This window comes from Elephantulus edwardii, unplaced genomic scaffold (assembly GCF_000299155.1).
Source record: "Elephantulus edwardii isolate Elephantulus edwardi_28Jun2011 unplaced genomic scaffold, EleEdw1.0 scaffold00074, whole genome shotgun sequence".
NCBI lineage: Eukaryota > Metazoa > Chordata > Mammalia > Macroscelidea > Macroscelididae > Elephantulus > Elephantulus edwardii.
The window spans coordinates 3,602,501-3,620,525 of record NW_006399824.1 but is presented as its reverse complement, the minus strand read 5'-3'; the positions used below and the strand labels follow the sequence as shown (position 1 = coordinate 3,620,525).

At 45.7% G+C, this 18,025-nt stretch overlaps 1 protein-coding gene across 6 annotated transcripts in view; it reads left to right on the top strand.

The window, feature by feature from the left end:
• The window catches only part of COL13A1 (collagen, type XIII, alpha 1), a 197,571-nt gene extending 192,938 nt beyond the window's left edge, over positions 1-4,633 (top strand). For all 6 annotated transcript variants that reach the window (XM_006888990.1, XM_006888991.1, XM_006888988.1 and 3 more), the window contains 2 exons: positions 2,567-2,605; positions 4,187-4,633. In XM_006888990.1, coding sequence (XP_006889052.1) covers positions 2,567-2,605; positions 4,187-4,189 — 42 coding nt within the window. In that variant the 3' untranslated portion in view covers positions 4,190-4,633. The remainder of the gene's footprint in view (positions 1-2,566; positions 2,606-4,186) is intronic.
• The last annotated feature ends 13,392 nt before the right edge of the window (positions 4,634-18,025 follow it).

The following is an 18,025-nucleotide window of genomic DNA, read 5'->3' as shown; positions in this document are numbered from 1 at the left end:
CTCTGTAGACACCCTGGGCCGCCCGCCTTGGCTGCTCCTCCAGCCAGGGTCCCCCTCTGCATGCAGTTGGTCACTGTTTCCTTGACTTCCTTCTCCACCTGCTTACAAATCACCTCATCTTAATGTGAGCCAGTGACCCTCCTCAGCCCAAAGCAGCTTTGGCCACCTCTGATCCTCATTCCAGAATTTCTTCTAAGCCAGTCTGCACTCAGAAATATAATGCTGGGGAGGGAGTCTGTGGACAAGTCCTTGGAGTCCTTGAAGCTGTGGCTTCTCCTTCGTGTACTGCAGTTCATCCAGTAAGCAACGGCTGAGCACCTGACCACTGCTGACCTGCTGGGGGTTCCCTGAGTGGCCTGGGTCAGCTCCTCATGCTGCCCCCTTCCCATCTTGTGACCTGACAGAGAGGCACTCTCATAGCACAGCCACAGGAGAGGAGAAGTTCTGTGATGAGGGAGAACAGGAGCCTCCTCTCTCAGCTGAAGTCTGGGGTCACTGCCCTGAAGACGTCAGCAGAACGGGGGCCACTGTCCAAGATCAGACTTTTAGCTTCAGTCCCAGAAGATAGAACAAGACCCTCCCTTAGGTCCCATTCATTCATCTGCAGGAGGTTCATCACTGAATGAATTATCTGGAAGTAAATGGAAAGATGAGAATGTAGTTATGGAGAAGGAAGGAGACCCTCGTCCAAGCCTGTCTCTGGTCCAAGCAGTGGCCACTTTGTTTCTAGCAGGCCCGGTCATTCTCTAGGTCATTCCAGGCCTCCACCCCCCACTTGTTTGCAATACTAATTGACAGGGAAGCCGGAGAGGAAGCTTCATTCAAGGCAGAAGCAGTGCGCTCAGGAGGGTCTTGCTTTCCCTAAGTGTCCCAGTACGTGTGATGTTCTTGGAACTACCATCCTACCTGCAACAGTCACATTAGAACTTGGGCCTCACAACCCCTCACAATTCTCCTTGGAGAAGACTCGGAACTTTAGGACCAGCGTGTGCAACTAGAGAGCACAGAACAAGCATGGCCGCAAGCAAAACAGCACACTTCCTGTCCCACTGTAGAGCCACCAGCCACATTGTCCCCAGCAAACAGTGGAAATAGACATCTTCCCCACAGTGGGGCCGACCTGCACTAATCCTCAGCCAGCTCCTCCCTCTGCCACTCTCTTCTGCAGCATCTCCTTCCCACCACCTGAGCACCTTCTCTGGGGCCCTGGCCCCCTGCTCCTCCCCACATGACCTTCCACTCGCGTCGGCCTGCCCTGCCCTCCATTGTCCCCTTCACTGTCCTCGTGCCAATGGGAATGCTGCTCCTGTCCCTTCCAGAGTCCGCGTGAAGTTTGTGTACTTCGGGCTGCAGGTCATGCTGAAATGATGGAATGCACCCTTTCTCCTGCGGTGCCCTCCCCAACCCACAGGGGAACGTGAAGGTCACACTTGTTTGACCCTTAATACATAGTGGTGCTTCCTCCAGTAACATTCCTGTCATGTGTGATTAGTCTATTAATTTTGCCCTAGAGTTATACATATTTTCCCTTTCTCGTTTCTCATGTTTTCCCGGTCCTCTGTGTTGGGTTACTGTGTAAATGGAGGGGGAAAGGAGGTGTTGATTTTTTATTTAAAATAACTAGATTTTTTCCACCCTCTGTGACAAGCTGTTACCTGTCAAGCAATGAAAGGTTCAGGTGCCTGAAGGGCATTTAGCTGGCCTCCATTCTCCCTCTCTCGGGACTGACCTGAAACCTAGGTCCCTAGGGCACCTGTGTCCATCCCGAATCTCTTCCTTTGCCTGGCACCTGGAATTCTAGACTCTGGACTAAGTACCAGATCTTCGCTCTAGTTCAACACTGTCCTCACCCTACCCCTTGTTTCAGGAAGATGTCTAGATCCCCATACCCCCACCTAGGTGTGGTAGAGAAGCCATCACTGGGGACATAATACTTATAGTATATATATAGTATTATGTACCCAGTGCTATTATACTAAGGGGCCAAACAGGGCACAGTTTATCTCACTTTGCTTCTAAATTTTGCCCCAAAGTAGCGGCAACATTTAAGGCTATACCAGAAGCCCTGTGTTCTTGCTGAAGGCATTAAGGTTAAACCAAGCACAGGGTTCATCCCTTTGCATCCCCCAACTATATTCCTCTTCAGAAGCAAAAAGAAAATGGTAAACGTGGGAGATGACATAGAGGTCAGCTTAATACAGCTTCCCACTCCTCAGGCTTCACAAAAGAGAACAATTGAGGCCCCCAAGTGCTGACTTACACCCTTGGATCTCCCAAGATCCATCCAGTGGCTACAGGGTATTAAACCTCTGCTTGCTCAACCCACAGCCAAAGAGAGTTCCGCCTCAGCCTCACACTGTGGTTACAGGAGATTAGCCAATGGGAAGAGAGCAGATGTGTTTCCTGTCCCTTCCCAAGCTCTGACTTGAGGCAGAGAAAAGAAAGAGGCAAGAATGCTAGAACTCACCCATCAGCTATCACGTGTTTGGCCCTTTTTAGCTCAGTATTCCTGCTTGGCGGGCAACTACTGAGCATTTCAGCCTCTTGCCTTCCTTCCTCCCTACAGGGTGAAGATGGTCTACCAGTCCAAGGCTGCTGGAACAAGGTAAGGCTTCCCAGGGGCTTTCGCTACCCTGGGGCAGAGATGTACCTAGAATTGCAGCATCCTAACAGTGAAATAAGGCAAGCAGGATGTCCATTCTGGGCCCTTTTGTCAACAGATACAATATGAATCTAGAAAGGCACTATCTCAGTTACAGGTGCCCATGAAATATTCCATGACCTGCCTTCTACGGTATTAGCAAATACCATTGTGTGGAATTTACATGTGGCCACGAAGGTAACATCTTTAAGCTTTGAGTGGTCAATTTATATGGTATCCTTCCTCCAAGGAGTTCAAAACTGTGTTTTTAAATTAAATTCTAAATAATCTCAGTAAAATTAAAGTACTGATGAGCTACTCTCCTAGTTTATATACAAGGTCATATAAGCCACACAATGACATTTATTCAGCTGTAGGGTATCTAAGTTGCCTAAACTATGAACTCATATGACTTGAGTGCCTCCTTATAGAGAATGTCCAGCTCAGCTATCCTTGGCCTTGAACTTCAGGCTTTCTCACATGTAACCTGAAGTACAATCTCTCTTGGATTCCCAGAATTCCCACCAGCATTGGGTTTTCATTTAGTCACACTGTCTTTGCAGTGACCATCGTTAAATCAGTGTGGAGCCACCTGGCTGTCACCTTACACACAGTCACCTTATTCATCCAGGGCCCCCTAAAGCACAAGGTTCATCAGCTTGATGAACCCAACTTGGTCTCATAAAAGTTACCAGCTCCTTTAACTCCCCACAGAAGCCATCACCAATTCTCTCTTCATCACTTCTGGCTCAGAGATTTCACCAACCTTCCTCTCCAGTGGCCTTGGGGTGTTGGTTCATTCTTATAAAGGACTAGAGACCCCAACAAGTTTCAAGTTTTAGGCTTATTCAGTCCTACTAACAATGACATGAATGAGCAAGTCCCTGCTAAGATGCTTTGAATCTCATTGGTTCTTGGGATTAGATGAAAGTAGGAAACCTCAAAGGAACCAGGCCCTAAGTTAAGTATCCAGCTATTGGGGTCCCTATTGTGCCCCTAATCAGAGGAAAGAAAAACTTAACCTCAAGAGAGGTGTCTCCCCTGAGCCTGCCCTTGATCCTCTTGTTGAATTCCATCCTAGGCTTCATGAAAGTTCTACAGGAGCTGTGAAAGTGTGTCAAATAAGACCCCCAACTCCTTGCTCACTAAGAAGAATATCTTCTTCAAGGTTGCTGACGATGATTGGGAGATAGGAAGGGTTGAGCTTAACCATTGAGGACAGTCATTATAAAAAACCACAGTGTCTTGCAGCCGGTAAAGAAACTCATACCAATTGGCTCACCATCACTTTTGTCTGGAAGGTGCGCAATTAAGCATCCTGCCTCTTCTAGGCAGCATAGAGAGAAAGCGCCCTCTAGTGGAACGTGAACCCTTCATTTTTCCACCCTCAGGAAGAGATGAGAATCATTTCTTTGAGAGTTCCCCAGAACTCTAGTCAGAGCTCCCATCCACCCCAGCACAAGCTCCACTTTCCAACAAAGTAAACTAACCTCCACAGGCCCGCTCAGACTAACTCTATGTTGTTTCCTTTCTGTTTTTTTGCAGTGATGCCTCTAACCTTGGACTGGCCTGTGTGTGTGTTTGTACATAGAATATTTATTTTTATACAGTTTTCACTTTTTGAAAGTGCCTGACGTATGATGCATCTTACAGATTATTAAAATGCAAACTCTGCATATTTTGTACAGAAAATGTCAACCTCCTCCCTTTTGTTTACAAGATTTTTTTTTAAGTCCACGTCTCTAATACACTTTTTGTTTGTGAGTGCGGTTGTAATGTTTGCATGATATTTGTGCACACTTATTAAGTATTGAAGCTTAATAAATTATTTTGTTCTGGTGCCAAAGGGGGCCATCAGCATTCAGGTGCTGGCTAGCTTATGTGTGAATTCACATAAATACGAAAGGTGGCATATGCCAACCGGGGTATGTCTGAGAATATTTTCAACTCTATGGATTTTTATTATTAAAAAATATGAAACTTGCAAATTCATTATCCTGGTTAATCATTAAGTGCAATATTTCTTAGAAAAGCAGAGAGCCTCGGAAAGGGCTCCTTAGAGGTACAGGGAAGTATTTTGGTCAAAAGGAGGTAGAGAAATCATGTTAAACAACATCTGTAATTCTATCAAGGAGCTCTGGGGTGCATAGTGCACTGTGAACCAGGAGGTCAACAGTTCTAACCCAATAGCTGCTCCCCAGATGGGCAAATGTCTTCCCCACTAAGATCTACAGCCTTGTAAACCTGATGAGGGGTTGCTGAGTCAGAAGGGCTCCACAGCAGTGGGTGGGTGGTTATGTCCATTAGGAGCCACAGTGCACAGTGTGTTATTTTTTGGACTTCTGACCTAAAGGTGATGGGTTTGAATCCAGCAGCAGCTCCTCAAGGAAAAGGCATCCCCTCTCATAAAGATTTGCAATCTCAGAAACCCAGTGGGAAGTTCCCAGGAATTGTAATGAACTTAATGGAAGTGGATTATGTCCGCTGTCTTGGAGTATCACAAAGGCTTGGCTGATAACCAAAAGGTTGGTGGTGGTTCAAGTCTACCCAGCAGCACTCGAGAGAAAGGCCTGGAGAACTTCTTCCCCAAACTCAGCTTTTGGGGGTTTTTTGTGTTGTGTGGGTTTTTTTAATTTTATTAATTTTAATGAACATTTACAGAGATTTTGGATTTCCATTCCTTCATTGTTGCACTTTTCTCCCTGCCTGCCCATCCCTCCCCTCCAGTTTGCTCTTCTCTTTGAAAAGTAAAAGAAAAATTCCTTCATTGGTATACAATCCCCACCCCCAGCCCCAAATACACTCCACTCTGCAACCTTCATTCTGGACTCTTGTGATAACCGTAATACCCTATCATATATCCCTTTTAAACTGTTCAGCTTTTGAAAACCCTTCCATTATGACACACGCGGAGATTGTCAGGAGTTGACATTTACTAAACAGCCATTGGTATCATGTCTCTTAGGACATATGCCAGGTTCAAGACAGTACTGTTAGAGATAGAAGTCACCTTTTTGTACTGGCAGTTACCAGGATTTGAAGAGCCATTTGCTCTTGCTTTTGGTTTCTGTTTTGTTGGAGTTTTTAAAACATGCGCTTTTTTTTAGAACAATTTTTTATTTACAGAGAAATTGGGCACTAATTGCTGAGTTCCTGTACACTCCTTCTCTCTGCCGTTATTAACACCGTTCTTCAGTGAGTACATTTACCACAAATGAACCAGTCCTGGCACATGATTAACTATAGTTCTGAGGTTACATTACGGTTTATTCTAAAAGCCCTGTGGGTTTTGATAATGGATGAAGTGTTTGACCACTGCTTTTCATACACAATCATTTCACCACCCACACAATGCTCAGCACCCACCTGTTTGAGGGTGATTTTCCCCCCTTTGGGATTGTGGGCCTGAGCGTCAGCTGCTGCTGACTACGGCCATGTTATTGTTAGGGATTGGCAGGCCACTTAGACAAGAGATTGGAGAAAACTTTGCCTCATCTGTCATTCCCTGCCAGCAAAGAACATTCAGAAAATGCTTATATATCTAAAAGTTAATCCTTTCTAATCATGGATCTGTTAAAAAAACAAACCATTGCTGTGGAGTCAACCCCCATCATGGCAGCCCCATGTGTGTTAAAGTAGTACTAAGCTCCCACAGAGTTACACTGTCAACATAAAGTCACTGGGTTCAAATTCACCAGCAGCTCCACAGGAGAGAGATGGGCAGTCTCCTCCCATGTGATGTGCGGCCTCTGAAAGCCCATTGAAGGGTCAGCTGTGAGTCACTTGCACCTCTACAGCATACAACATGGGTTTTTGTTTAAAAAAAAAGTAGATGATGAGTCCTTTCATCTGAGGCATCTCTGGATGAGGATTTCTGTGGCATAGTGTCCATGGTATAGCATACAGATTTGTTGTTTGAGTCTGATTTAGGACAGAGTTCTGTTCCAACGACTCTGTTGTAAGTCAGTTCTGATATAGTTAAATACTTCTTTTCCCTCTTTTGCCTTCATTTCATTTTCATGGTCTGTTGTATGGCAGTGTTGCTAGTAAACTTCTATCATCAACAAAACACAGTCCAAAAAGCCTATGTACGACAAAACATTGCTTGTAGTACATATTGCCAATGCTAAGATGCTCTCCCCTAAAAAGGGCATATCCATAACTTGAAAGTGTCATGAGACAAGGACTGCATGTATTTTTAACATAATTTGAATCTTCTCAAGTCCTTGAGAATAACAGATTACTTAGGTTGTCTGTATTTTCAGTTCTCTTTGTGCATCCTTTCTTCATAGATAAGACAAAAGCAAACTCAGTCCACACACAATCACACAGACGCTAATTGAGTGGGTCCCTCCTTCATGGGCTCTCTGTCACCTTGGAAGGGGTGAGTCTTGTACACATAGGACCACATGGTGACTGCCCAGCATCCTTATTCCCAGCGTCCGCTCATCATTGCTTCGGTGGAACAACTTTGCCCGTCACTCTGGGCTTTCTCCCGTGAAAAGTCAAAAAGGTTGGACCAGACCTTATCCATGTAGTCATCAAACAAAGCTCAGCTGTCCCTTGCCCACGTGGCTGAAAGCTCTGGCTAGGACTTACTCTGTTGTTGTTGTTATGTGGTGTCTATATGGACAATAACTCTGTACTCTGCCCTGTCCTGAGCCAGCCTCACCATCTCTGACACACCTGACCTCATTGACACAGTCACTTTATCTCTCTCATTTGGTGTCTTCATTTCCTGCCCTGACCCTCTGCCCTTCCAAGCATGATGTCATCTCCAAGAACTGGCTTCTCCCATCAACATGCCCAAAGTATTGAGACAGAGTTTCAAAATCCTGGCCTCCAAGGAGCAACCTAGATTCACCCTCTTAAGGACAGATCAATTTGTTCTCTTGGCAGTCCATGGTATGTTCAATACTCTTCTCCAGCACCACAGCTCAAAGGTATCGGTTCTTCTTCTGGCATCCTTATTCACTGTCCAGCTCTCAGATGCCCAGGGACTATTAAGGGAGAGCATTATGTCAGCAGCCCTCCATTCCCGGCACGCTTTTTACCTGAACCAGATTCCCAGGACCCTGTTCAGGTCCAATTACCCATCAGGCCGACGAGCATAGAGCCCTGGGCTCACAGACCCTCCATGAGATGGACGGACACAGTGACTGTAGCAATGGGCTCCAGCACATCAGAGAGTGTGAGAACAGCCCAGGAGAGGGTGCAGTTCAGATCTGTTGTTCACAGGATTACTGGGAGTAGTAATCGACTCCACGGCACCTCACAGCAACAAACAAGAGTGCTTTCATTTTCCTTTCTTTTCAAATCAGAAGGAAAGGCTAAATATCTAGTAATGAATCCATCCTGGATTATATTGTCCCTAGACCAGCACAGTCATGAAGTACACTATCTAACCCTTTTTATAGAGCACTCACTGTGGGCTCTGACTCACAGTTGCTCTCCATCAGGCTTCAGAGGCTTTGGGGCACAGTGAGAGGAGACTGTCCATCTTTCTCCCGAGGAGCTGCTTGTGGATTTGAGCCCTGGAAGTGTGCAGTCTTTAGGTTAAGCTGAACCACATGTAAGGGGAGGGCAGCACCAGGTTAAGTAAAAAAGAGGCCTTTCCCACATCCTCCCCCACCTGAAACTGTCTCCAGCCTGCCCTTGCTGCTCACCCCCTCCCATGCCACCTTCCTTCCTCCTCACCAAACAAGCTGAAGACCTGGATCATCTCGATCCACCGCCCCATTCCCTTTCATGGTTAGATTAAGGCAGTCAGAGCTCATTACTCATTGCCATGGAGTCCAGATGGACTCATAGCTGACCGTCTAGCAGGCTTTCAGAGGCTGTAAATCACACAGGAGGAGACTGCCCACTTTGCACCCACGGAGCACCAGAGGAGAGTCATTGCCTCTGAGGTAGCCATGCAACAACACCCCATGGTGCACACCACCAGCACTACCCAGAATGGACTGAGTTCTAAAGGAGAGTAAAACATTAATGGAGTCCACTGGGGACTAAATACCTTGACGGCTGAACGCCTGGGTAAATGGAGGCAAACAGAACCTCTTTTGTTCTGTTTCCACCTTTGTGTTATTCATTTACTTCTTACACCTCAGTGATAGCCCAAAGGAGATCCTGCATGGAGCAAACAGTTAATTCACTCAGCTGCCGACCAAAAGGTTGGAGGTTCATGCCCGCCCACCTTCTCAGGAGAAAGGCCCAGGGATTTCCTTCTAAAAGAATCGGCCAGTTTGTTCTTCTCTTTGAAAAGTAAAAGGAAATTTTTTTTCATTGTTATACAATCCCTCCCCCCCAAGTCCACTTCACTATGCAGCCTTCGCTCTGGACTCCTGTCATGACAATAATACTTAATCATATACCCCTTTTATACAGTTCTCTCCCTCATCTATTTCAATGCAGTATACATTATTTATCCCATCTTTCTCAGTATCCCCCCCAACCCCTATGTCAGTCCCGTTTTACAACAGTGGCATTATGCAGTATTTGTCCTTTTGTGACAGATATTTTACTCAGCATAATGTCATCCAGGGTGGAGGGGGCAGGCAGGGAGAAAAGTGCAACAGCAAATGAATGGAAATCCAAAATCTCTGTAAATATTCATTAAAGTTAATAATAATAATAATAAATTTTTTAAAATTAAAATCTTAATTTTTTCTAAAAAAAAAGAATCAGCCATTCAAAGCTCCAGGAAGCCCAGCTCTTCTACAAACATGTGGGGCTCCCAGAAGTGGGATCAACTTGGTGGCAACTGGTTTTCCATTTACAACCACAAAAGCATCTGATGTCACTCCCAAGAGCATAGATAACACAATAGACATGTGTAAACAGCGTCTACAAGTTAGGGTCAAGTGATGTAAGTGTAGAGGAGAAGGCGGTACTAGGAGGCACTGGATGGGCAAGAAAGGGCCCCCACGGTCTCTGAAGTCAAGGTGCCTCATGTTCAAAGTTAAAAAGGCAACGGGGCTACCTGGTTTCCATGTCCATACCTCCTTCCCAGGAGGTCAGCACTTTGCTGAGGCTTGTGTAGAAATGTGTGTAGATGGATTGTTCCTCCACATAGTTTGGTGCCAAGTGGCCTCTCTTCCCATCAAAACTACAAGCAGCCCACCCAGCCGCCTCCGACTCAGGTCCACTAGCCCCTTAACTGATCACAATAGGGTAACCAGTAACATTGCAGGGCTTCCATACCCAAGTCCTTCATTTTCATCTGAGCCCATCAAAGTCTACTCATTAAACAACCATACTGTGGTCAAGAAGTTTGCAGAGTAGCCAAGCGCCCAAATTAAGACCAGTAGGCCAGGAAAACAGGAGATGAAGCAGCCGGGTGCTAGCAGGAGAGGCGTGGGTACAGGCAGGAGTTGGTCGGGAAAGGCAGTGCTGAGGTCGTGGAGCGTAAAGATACTCACTCCACTGGCACCTGCAGCAGCTGCTACTGAGAACTGCTTGCCCAGGGAGCTAGCTACTGTCCCAGCCTTTCTCTTCCAGGAAACTTGTCATGGAGGTGAAAGTTCTTTGTAAACTGAAAAGTGCTTGGTCTTGGAATTGGTTATCTTCTGCAGATCACTCCTCAGTCCTAGTACCTGTTGGTCTATGCCCTGGTACAGAATCCAGTGCTGCCTGGCACTGTCTGCTTGCCAACGTGGGGTTTGACAGAAGAATTAGAGCCCATGCCCTGGGGTGACAGTTTCATGGTTTGATCTGGCCAGAGATAATGATTCCCATCAGTCAGTAATTCACATCACCTCAGTCTTATGGATAAAGGAAGTCCACCTTGCTGAAGGAAGAAGTACCTCCCACCCACTCCTGCCCACACCACCCTCCTCATCTCTCTGCAGCCCCTGTGCTTCTTGTACCAAATAAGGGCCAACACCCTCTCTTTTCCCTGGAGAACCAGGAGGAGTAGAGCACTGGCCTTCAGATTGAAAAACTCAGCTTCGAGTCTTTTCTCCTCTGTTAACGAGCTACTTACCACTGACTATACCATGGACTGCCAACAGAACAAACGTTTTAGATGAAGTGAAGCCAGGATGCTTCCTGGAGGTGAAGATGGCAATACTTTGTCTTACATCCTTCAGGCATGTGATCCAGGGAGCTCTGCCATGCTCAAGTCCATTGTTACACTTTGTCAATCCACTGTGTTTAGGGGCTTCCTCTCTCTCGTTCAATCTCGACCTTTCCCAGCCTGGTGTCTTCTTCCAAGGACAACATGCCCAAAGTATGTGACACCAAGTTTCACCATCTTTGCCTCAGAGCACCTTGGTGGCACTTCCTCCAAGACAGATTTGTTTGTTCTCTTGGCAGTCCGCGGCCTGCTCCATACTCATTGCCAGCATCACAGTTTTAAGGCCTCAATTCTTCCTCAGTGGAGTATAACAGAGATCATGAGAATGACAGAGGAGAGAACAAGGTTCTGATCTGCTGTTCATACACTTGCTGTAAGTCATAGTTGTTGATTCAATGGCACCCTCCCAACAACAACATCAGGAAGGGCCAATCCTTGGAGAAAGACATCATGCCTGGTAAAATATCACGTCAAACAATAAGGGGAAGAGTCATAACAACTGAACTGGCACAGAGGTTACAACAACGGGCTCAAACACCACAGCTATTGTGAGGACGGTATAGGACAGGGCAGTGTTTCATAGCCACAACATGCATATTCTGTTGTATATAGGTCACTACGAGTCAGAAGTGGCTGGATAGCATCTAACAACAGCTAGATGTCTGACCTCAGGTGATTTGCTCTGCTCCATAGGCTTCTCCAGCCCTGAGACTGTGATTTCTCTGATTCCAAGAATGTGTTTGCCCTGGGAGAATTGTGGACACATTTCACTCCCTACGACTTAGTATTATTTGACCGTGATGGTTATGTGCATGGAGTTGTAATGCAAAACTTTGTACAGCATGTGTGTGCTCTTAACCCTAAATAACAAAATTAAAAGGGCAGGGTGAGGCGGGCCAGTGTTTCCAGGAAAGGAAAAGCTATTAGAGAGGGGTTGTTTTTTTTCTCTCTCATATTGATTTGTACACTGGTGAATGTACTAGAAGACTGATTAGTGAGAGCTTCAGCCACTGCACTCAGGAGGAATCCACCACCAGACCACCTCAAATACTGAGTGATTCTGCCCAGAGATAAGGATTATGCAGACTTGCTTCATAGCAGCCCTCTGCTTCCCTAACCAAGCCCCACCCACATTTGAAACGACTTCTCTGGCCTCTCCAACTCTCCAACTCCAAATCCCTTCCCTAGACACATGTTCAGGCATCTTGGATGCCAATCACCTAAGACACAATGTTATAATGAAGAGGAAGATGGGCTGCTGGTGGGTAACCAGGAAGGAAGAAGCGCTCTGCGTGGAGCTGAGAAGGCAAGCGAGGGAGGAGCTGACCATTCATTCTCAAAGACTCGAGTTTCCTTAAAGCGTGTACCTCACTGGGCATGGGAAAGGAGTTACATTTTATAAAGTAAGACAAGTGATCTATGTTGAAGTGACCCTAGATCCAAACTCCAAAGTGCTCCTAGACTCAAACCCCAAAATGACCCTGAAGCCAGGGCCCCAAATGACCCCAGACCCCAAGAAGATTCTAGGTGGTTGAAGGGTCTGTCCTTGGTTCATCTCAATCTTTGTCTTCCTTAGACAGAGGGTTGGTCCTTTCTCAGAAACAAAGCTTTCTAGAAAGTTCTTTCCTATTAGATGATGAACTCTTAGAAACTCAGAGACTTTCTTATTCATTAGGCTCCCAAAGGACTAGTTGGATGTCTTACCAGAGCTTATCATCATTTAGGATCTGATGTGCCATCAACCAGCCTTTACTACTGAATACAGGAACCGTGCTTCCTGCCTAACAGTGGACAGGGAAGGGGGAAGGGGCTACCATGGACTGTAATGCATACCCTATACGAAACAACACAAGGACGAGTGTAAGTGAGGGTCACATCTAACCAAAGCCCCAGTGGTCCCGAGAAGAAAGGGTATAGAAAAGGTTGTAAAGTAGGAAGTGGAACGGCCAGCTGCTTCTGGGAGAAAGTTCTTTCCCTGGCCTCAAACTCCTTTATCTGAAATAATCTTGCAGGAACATACCCTCTCCTCCAGGACGGGACAAATGGGGTGGTGATAAAAGAACAGAGACAAAGAGAGCCAGTTCAAATCCTGAGGGAAATGAGAATCTGGGCCTGTGGGTTTCCCTGACCCTGGGGCGGAGATGAGGGCTGCCATCATTAACAACATAGGGAAGCTCAACCTACTCAAACATTCCTTTTCTCTCCCTCCTCAAGGGCCAGAGTCCTTGGTTAGTAGCCAAGAAGTGAAGCCACCCAGCTGAGAGTCTTGGGGAAAACACCAAGTTTTGGACAAAGTGAAGGTGGAGACACCCCTGGAAAAAGGGTGCTTGCCAAACCCTTCCTGGGGGCTCTGTTTGAAGGGGAGATCCGAGTGTGGCCCCAGCAGAATGTGGGCTGTCACTTCCTATCCTAGTTTGTGGATTCTGCCCCCTCCAAGGGCGAAGCTCAACTACTGGAGCCCTGCCCTCCCAGACACTGCTTCTCCATCCATAGGGGCGGAGATTTCTGCTGCTTTTTCACAACCAGTGCCCTTAGCTGGTGGTGTGCTTTCAGAGGCCCTTAAACTCCACCCTTTCTCATGGAGCGGTCCTCAAACAACCTTCCTGTAGAAGACCTGACAGCATTGCCTTGCATTGATCTGGGAAAGCCTTTACAGAAGGCTGTGGCCAGTTTTCAGGGGCCACCTTCCCAGCTCATTCTCCACTGATTTTGTACATTCGTTGGGTGCTGCCACCATGAACCTGTTTACTTCGAGGTTCTTTCTAATGTGAGATGGCTCATATTCCAAGCTAGAAGAGAGGAAGGAATGGCCACGCAGCCAGTACAGGCAAGACTGGGCGGTATTGTTGGATACCAGCGCTGACCTTCAGAGCCACAAGCCTCACATGTTGAGTCTGGTGCTATGAGACGCCCCAGCCAGGGCTGGACTGATAAGAGAAGAACGAGACCACAATCTAGGTCTTATCAAAAGGGTCTGAAACAAGACCCCTTTCCTTTAGCAGAGATGATGAAGGGTCCACGCTAGCAAGTCAGGACCCTTCTGCCTCACTTCTCCCTTTGCAGTAATACTCCAGCCACCTTGCTGCTTTTACTTCTCAAGCCACCTGACTGCCTGCCTTCTTGGATGAAGAATTGTTCATTTGCGACACTGACACTGCAAGTGAGGGCAGACCCTATTAATAATGATGCTGTGACAACACCTGGCAAGAGAAAATGTGGGGCCCCACAAACAATGACCCAATATACAAGGTGCCCCCAGCACCTACGGGTCAACAAACACCTCCTGTTGTCTTAGAACCATAGTCATTTACTGATGTTCTAAGATGTCCTTAGAATGAAGATGGGCATTGTGTGTGGAACAAAAGGTCAGCTGGCCCTGTCCTCTCCCACTCACCTCCCACCTCCCAGAGTCAGTCAGGAGACAAGATCAGAGGTACAAATACTATGACAACTGCCAGGAGAAGGGGGAGTGAGGGTGGACAGAAATAACAGTTATCAAAGGACAGAGAGATTTTCAGCATAAACTGACATCTGAGGGATTTGTCTCCAAGACTAAACCAAGACAGGGCACATATTGTAACTCTAAATTCTTACCAAAGTCAACCCTGGGTAACTAAATCAGAACATTCATTAGAACCAGGATTTAAAGTGGTTTGTTTTTTTCCATTCATCATCTCTGACCCACAACACTTATAACAGTTCAGTCTTGCTCTGAATTCGATTGCTCCACCTCTCCTGCCAAGCTCTCTGGTCAGGTGTTCATCCTGCAGCAGAGACAGCTGCCTCTGTGCAAGGGAAGGAGTGTGCAAGAGTCCATCCAGGCCCCTTTCAGGGCCGACAGCACGTATGTAACTGGATGTGACAAAAGCCATAGCTCACATTTGGGGCTCAGGACTCAGAGTGTACTGAATTGGGTCTTGCTGGTTTTTCCAGCCACATAGCCAGCTGTCTGCCATTCCTGCCAGAACCTTTGTGGCATGGGAATATAAAATGCACCAATACAAGAGATGACATGGAAGTAAAGGGGCTTGAAGACTCACAGGATGTGTGTGTAATCAACCAGTGTTTATTACCACCAGTCAGCAAAACTGCCCAGTCTGAAACAACCACATCAGACCTGTCAGGCTACCTGACCCTAGGGCTCACTGTGAAAAACCCAGTGAAATCTCCTCTAAGAGACATTTTTCTTGCACTCCACTCATTCCAAAGACAGTGTTCTATTGCTAAGTATCCACCAAAATAGAGGTGCCTGCAACTCCCTCAGTGAGTAGGCAAGTGTTCTGCAAAGAGATCTGGTGTTTGCCTGGCTGCCCTCGGCCACATCGTTGGCCTCTTGGTTGGGCAAGCACCTTCACTGCTCCAAGCCTTAATTTCCCCATCAGTCACGTTGGGGGGAAACCCTCCTACCTCACGGTGCAGTGAGGATGAAGTCCACGAAAGAGCCACAAAGGTAAGACTGAGTGATCATCTGTGTTAACTCTTCTGGAAACAAGTCTCGCTTTTCATAATCAAATATTGATTAACTGGAATTGTATGAAGAACAATTCCATTAAAAGTTCCAGCCCAATTAGATTCCATATGGCTTCTTTGAATATACCTCCTCATGGGGACTACACACCGGAGAAATGGAGAGGACAAAGTAGAGATGGATTGGAAGCCACCCTGGGCTGGGACTTAAAGATGTATCTCAACTGACCTCTCAGAATCTGCTTTTGAAAAAAAATTTCATAAATGTTTATAAGTATTTCTTTTCCCTGAAAGAGAAGAGCCAATAATTTAAAAAAAAAAAAACAACAAACAACAACAACAACCAACCAACCAAATATTTCTTTTGTTAAAACTCCAGTAACCTGTTTCCAGTTAAACGAGCTTTTCCTCCACCTTAAAATTCATGAGGGGTGCTGATCTTGCTTTCAAGGAGCTCTAGTAACACCATGGCTGAGACACTCAGTTGCTAACTGAAAGGTTACCTGTTCAAACCTACCAGTTGCTCCAAGAATGAAAGACGAGGCAATCTGCTTCCATGAAGACTTATGGCCTTGGAAAGCCTATGGTGTGGTTCTCCTCTGTCTTGCAGGGTCACTGCGATGTGTGTTTCTGGTTGGGGTGCTGCTCCCATCTCCTCAGCAGGCCCTCTCCTTCCTTCTAATCACACTTCCTCCCCCATCAGATTTCCCGGGTGTCAGTCCACTGCTTACATTTCAAAATCATTATCTGAAAATGTCAGTGAAAAATTTCCATTTGCACTATGTCTTGGATTATCCTCAAGTCTGATTGATTGACAACTTTATATGTTGGGTTTTCGTGGTTTTTAATTCAATCAGAATCAAATTTTCACAATTGTTTAATGAGGGTCAACAGTTTATCTGGTCGACTCTAGAGTGACTAGTGAACCGGGTCGGGGGAAGATTTTCAAGAGCCATCCTTCAATATGAACAGACTCATTAACTCTTTTTTTCTTGTAATAATTATTTTTAGCTGACTTGCCTATAACTGCGGGCAGTAGGTTATCTGTGTTGTGAATCTTGTACAATTATCTGGACATAGTTTGCTAATGGGTTAAGTATTTCTATCACAGCTGTTTTGATGTTAAGGCAAGATGTCTTGTTTTTACCAGTTGTTGTCGTTTTCCTATGACTTTTAAAAAGTCATTTCCCCTGAACTCCCTTTTGGGTCGGAAGTGCCTCCTGTGAAGGCAATCTGGTGCTAAATTCCCTGGAGTGAGGTGTCCCCTCTTCTCACGTCAGGGCTCCTCAACAGCATGCATGGCTGTCCCTGCCTGACCCCTCCCAAGCCCTTTCCACACCCTGGTGCTTTCTGCCAGAGCAAGGATCTCTCTTAGGCTGGCCCCTTGGCCAGTGATCTCCATGGACCGCATCTTCACCTCCTTACAGAGCTCCCTTCCTGCTTCTCCTTCTCATGTGGACAAATGGTGAGAGAGCTGAGAAGGCTTCGACCTTCTCGCTGCATGTTAGCCCTTTACCAAATGACTCCTAAAGCCCGTTTGCAATTTCCTTGAGGAATGTGAACCGCCGACCCATTAGCCCAGGACTGTGAAGATGACCGTCCTTTGCCTGCATCCACTGGAGATTTCTCACCTGCTTCCTTACATTTAACTTTGTTCTGCTTTCTTTTCTCTCCTTCTTCTCTTCTAACCCCCAGACCACATGGTTTCCTCTCCCCTCCTTATCCCCATTCCTTTGTGTCTCCACTTCCATTCAGCTACCCTAAAGGTTTCCAGTCTCCAAACCTCCCCAACTTCTTTCTCAGCTCAGTGCTTGTCCCATCACTGAGCATTATTATTCTCTCCCTTGAGGAGGAAGGAAAAAAAAATTCAAGTCTTGTCAACTTGTTTGACAGGGTTTTTTGTTTTTGTGTGAGTGTGGAGTTTTTTTTTGTCTCCTATCAGATTCTCCTGGTACCTTTCATTTATACAGATACTTTGAGCAATGTATCGTTTATTATATTACGTTTCCTCACTGGAGGAAAAAATATACATACTTCTATGTATTTTCTATTCTAAGACTAACCAAAAATTGTTATTAGGACTGCTAGTAAAGAATGTTTACTAGTTTTCTTTATTTCTTGGTCTAATGCTCATAAAGGCAAAGTCTCTAGGATTTATTGTTAGTTTTGAGTTCAGTGTCAGGGTGAATGGGCTCTAGTAGAAAGCTTCTGTCACCACATGGCCTGCTTTCAACTCTTCCATCTTTACAATGAAAGGGTAAAACTACATGTAATATTTTGTGACTCCAGATTCAATAACTTTTCGTTGATTTCAGTAGGTCAAATGCACTATTCCTCACGCTTATCACGGTTGGATTTGATTTTTAATCACATGAATTCTATTTCTCTCAGAAGATTTCTGGCTCCCGGGTGAGTAGATGTCCACCACCCCTGCCTAACCTGAGGAGAAGTTTGCACTGAATAGAGAAGGGTTTCCAGGGCAAACTGTGCCTTGTGTTCTGAAAAACCAGTAAAAGGCTTTAAGAATTGTTCTTTCCCTTTTCATTGGAAATCTCCCTTATTTAATGGAGACTGTCAGAATCTATTTTATTTTTTAGTAATAAATTTTTTTCCAAAGGAAAAAAAAATTAGTTTCAGCTATTTATAGTAGAAAATACAAGAGTCAGTGTCTTCCTTAAACACCTACTCCTTGGATTATGGCACGGCCAGATAGACATCCAGGCCCATAGCTCTCCAACGTTTTCATGGTTAATCTTTCCTCTAAGTCTTCAGGAGTCTATGTCACCATGACCATTAAATTGCAGTAATTAGTTTTGTGTAGCTGTACAATGATCTAATCA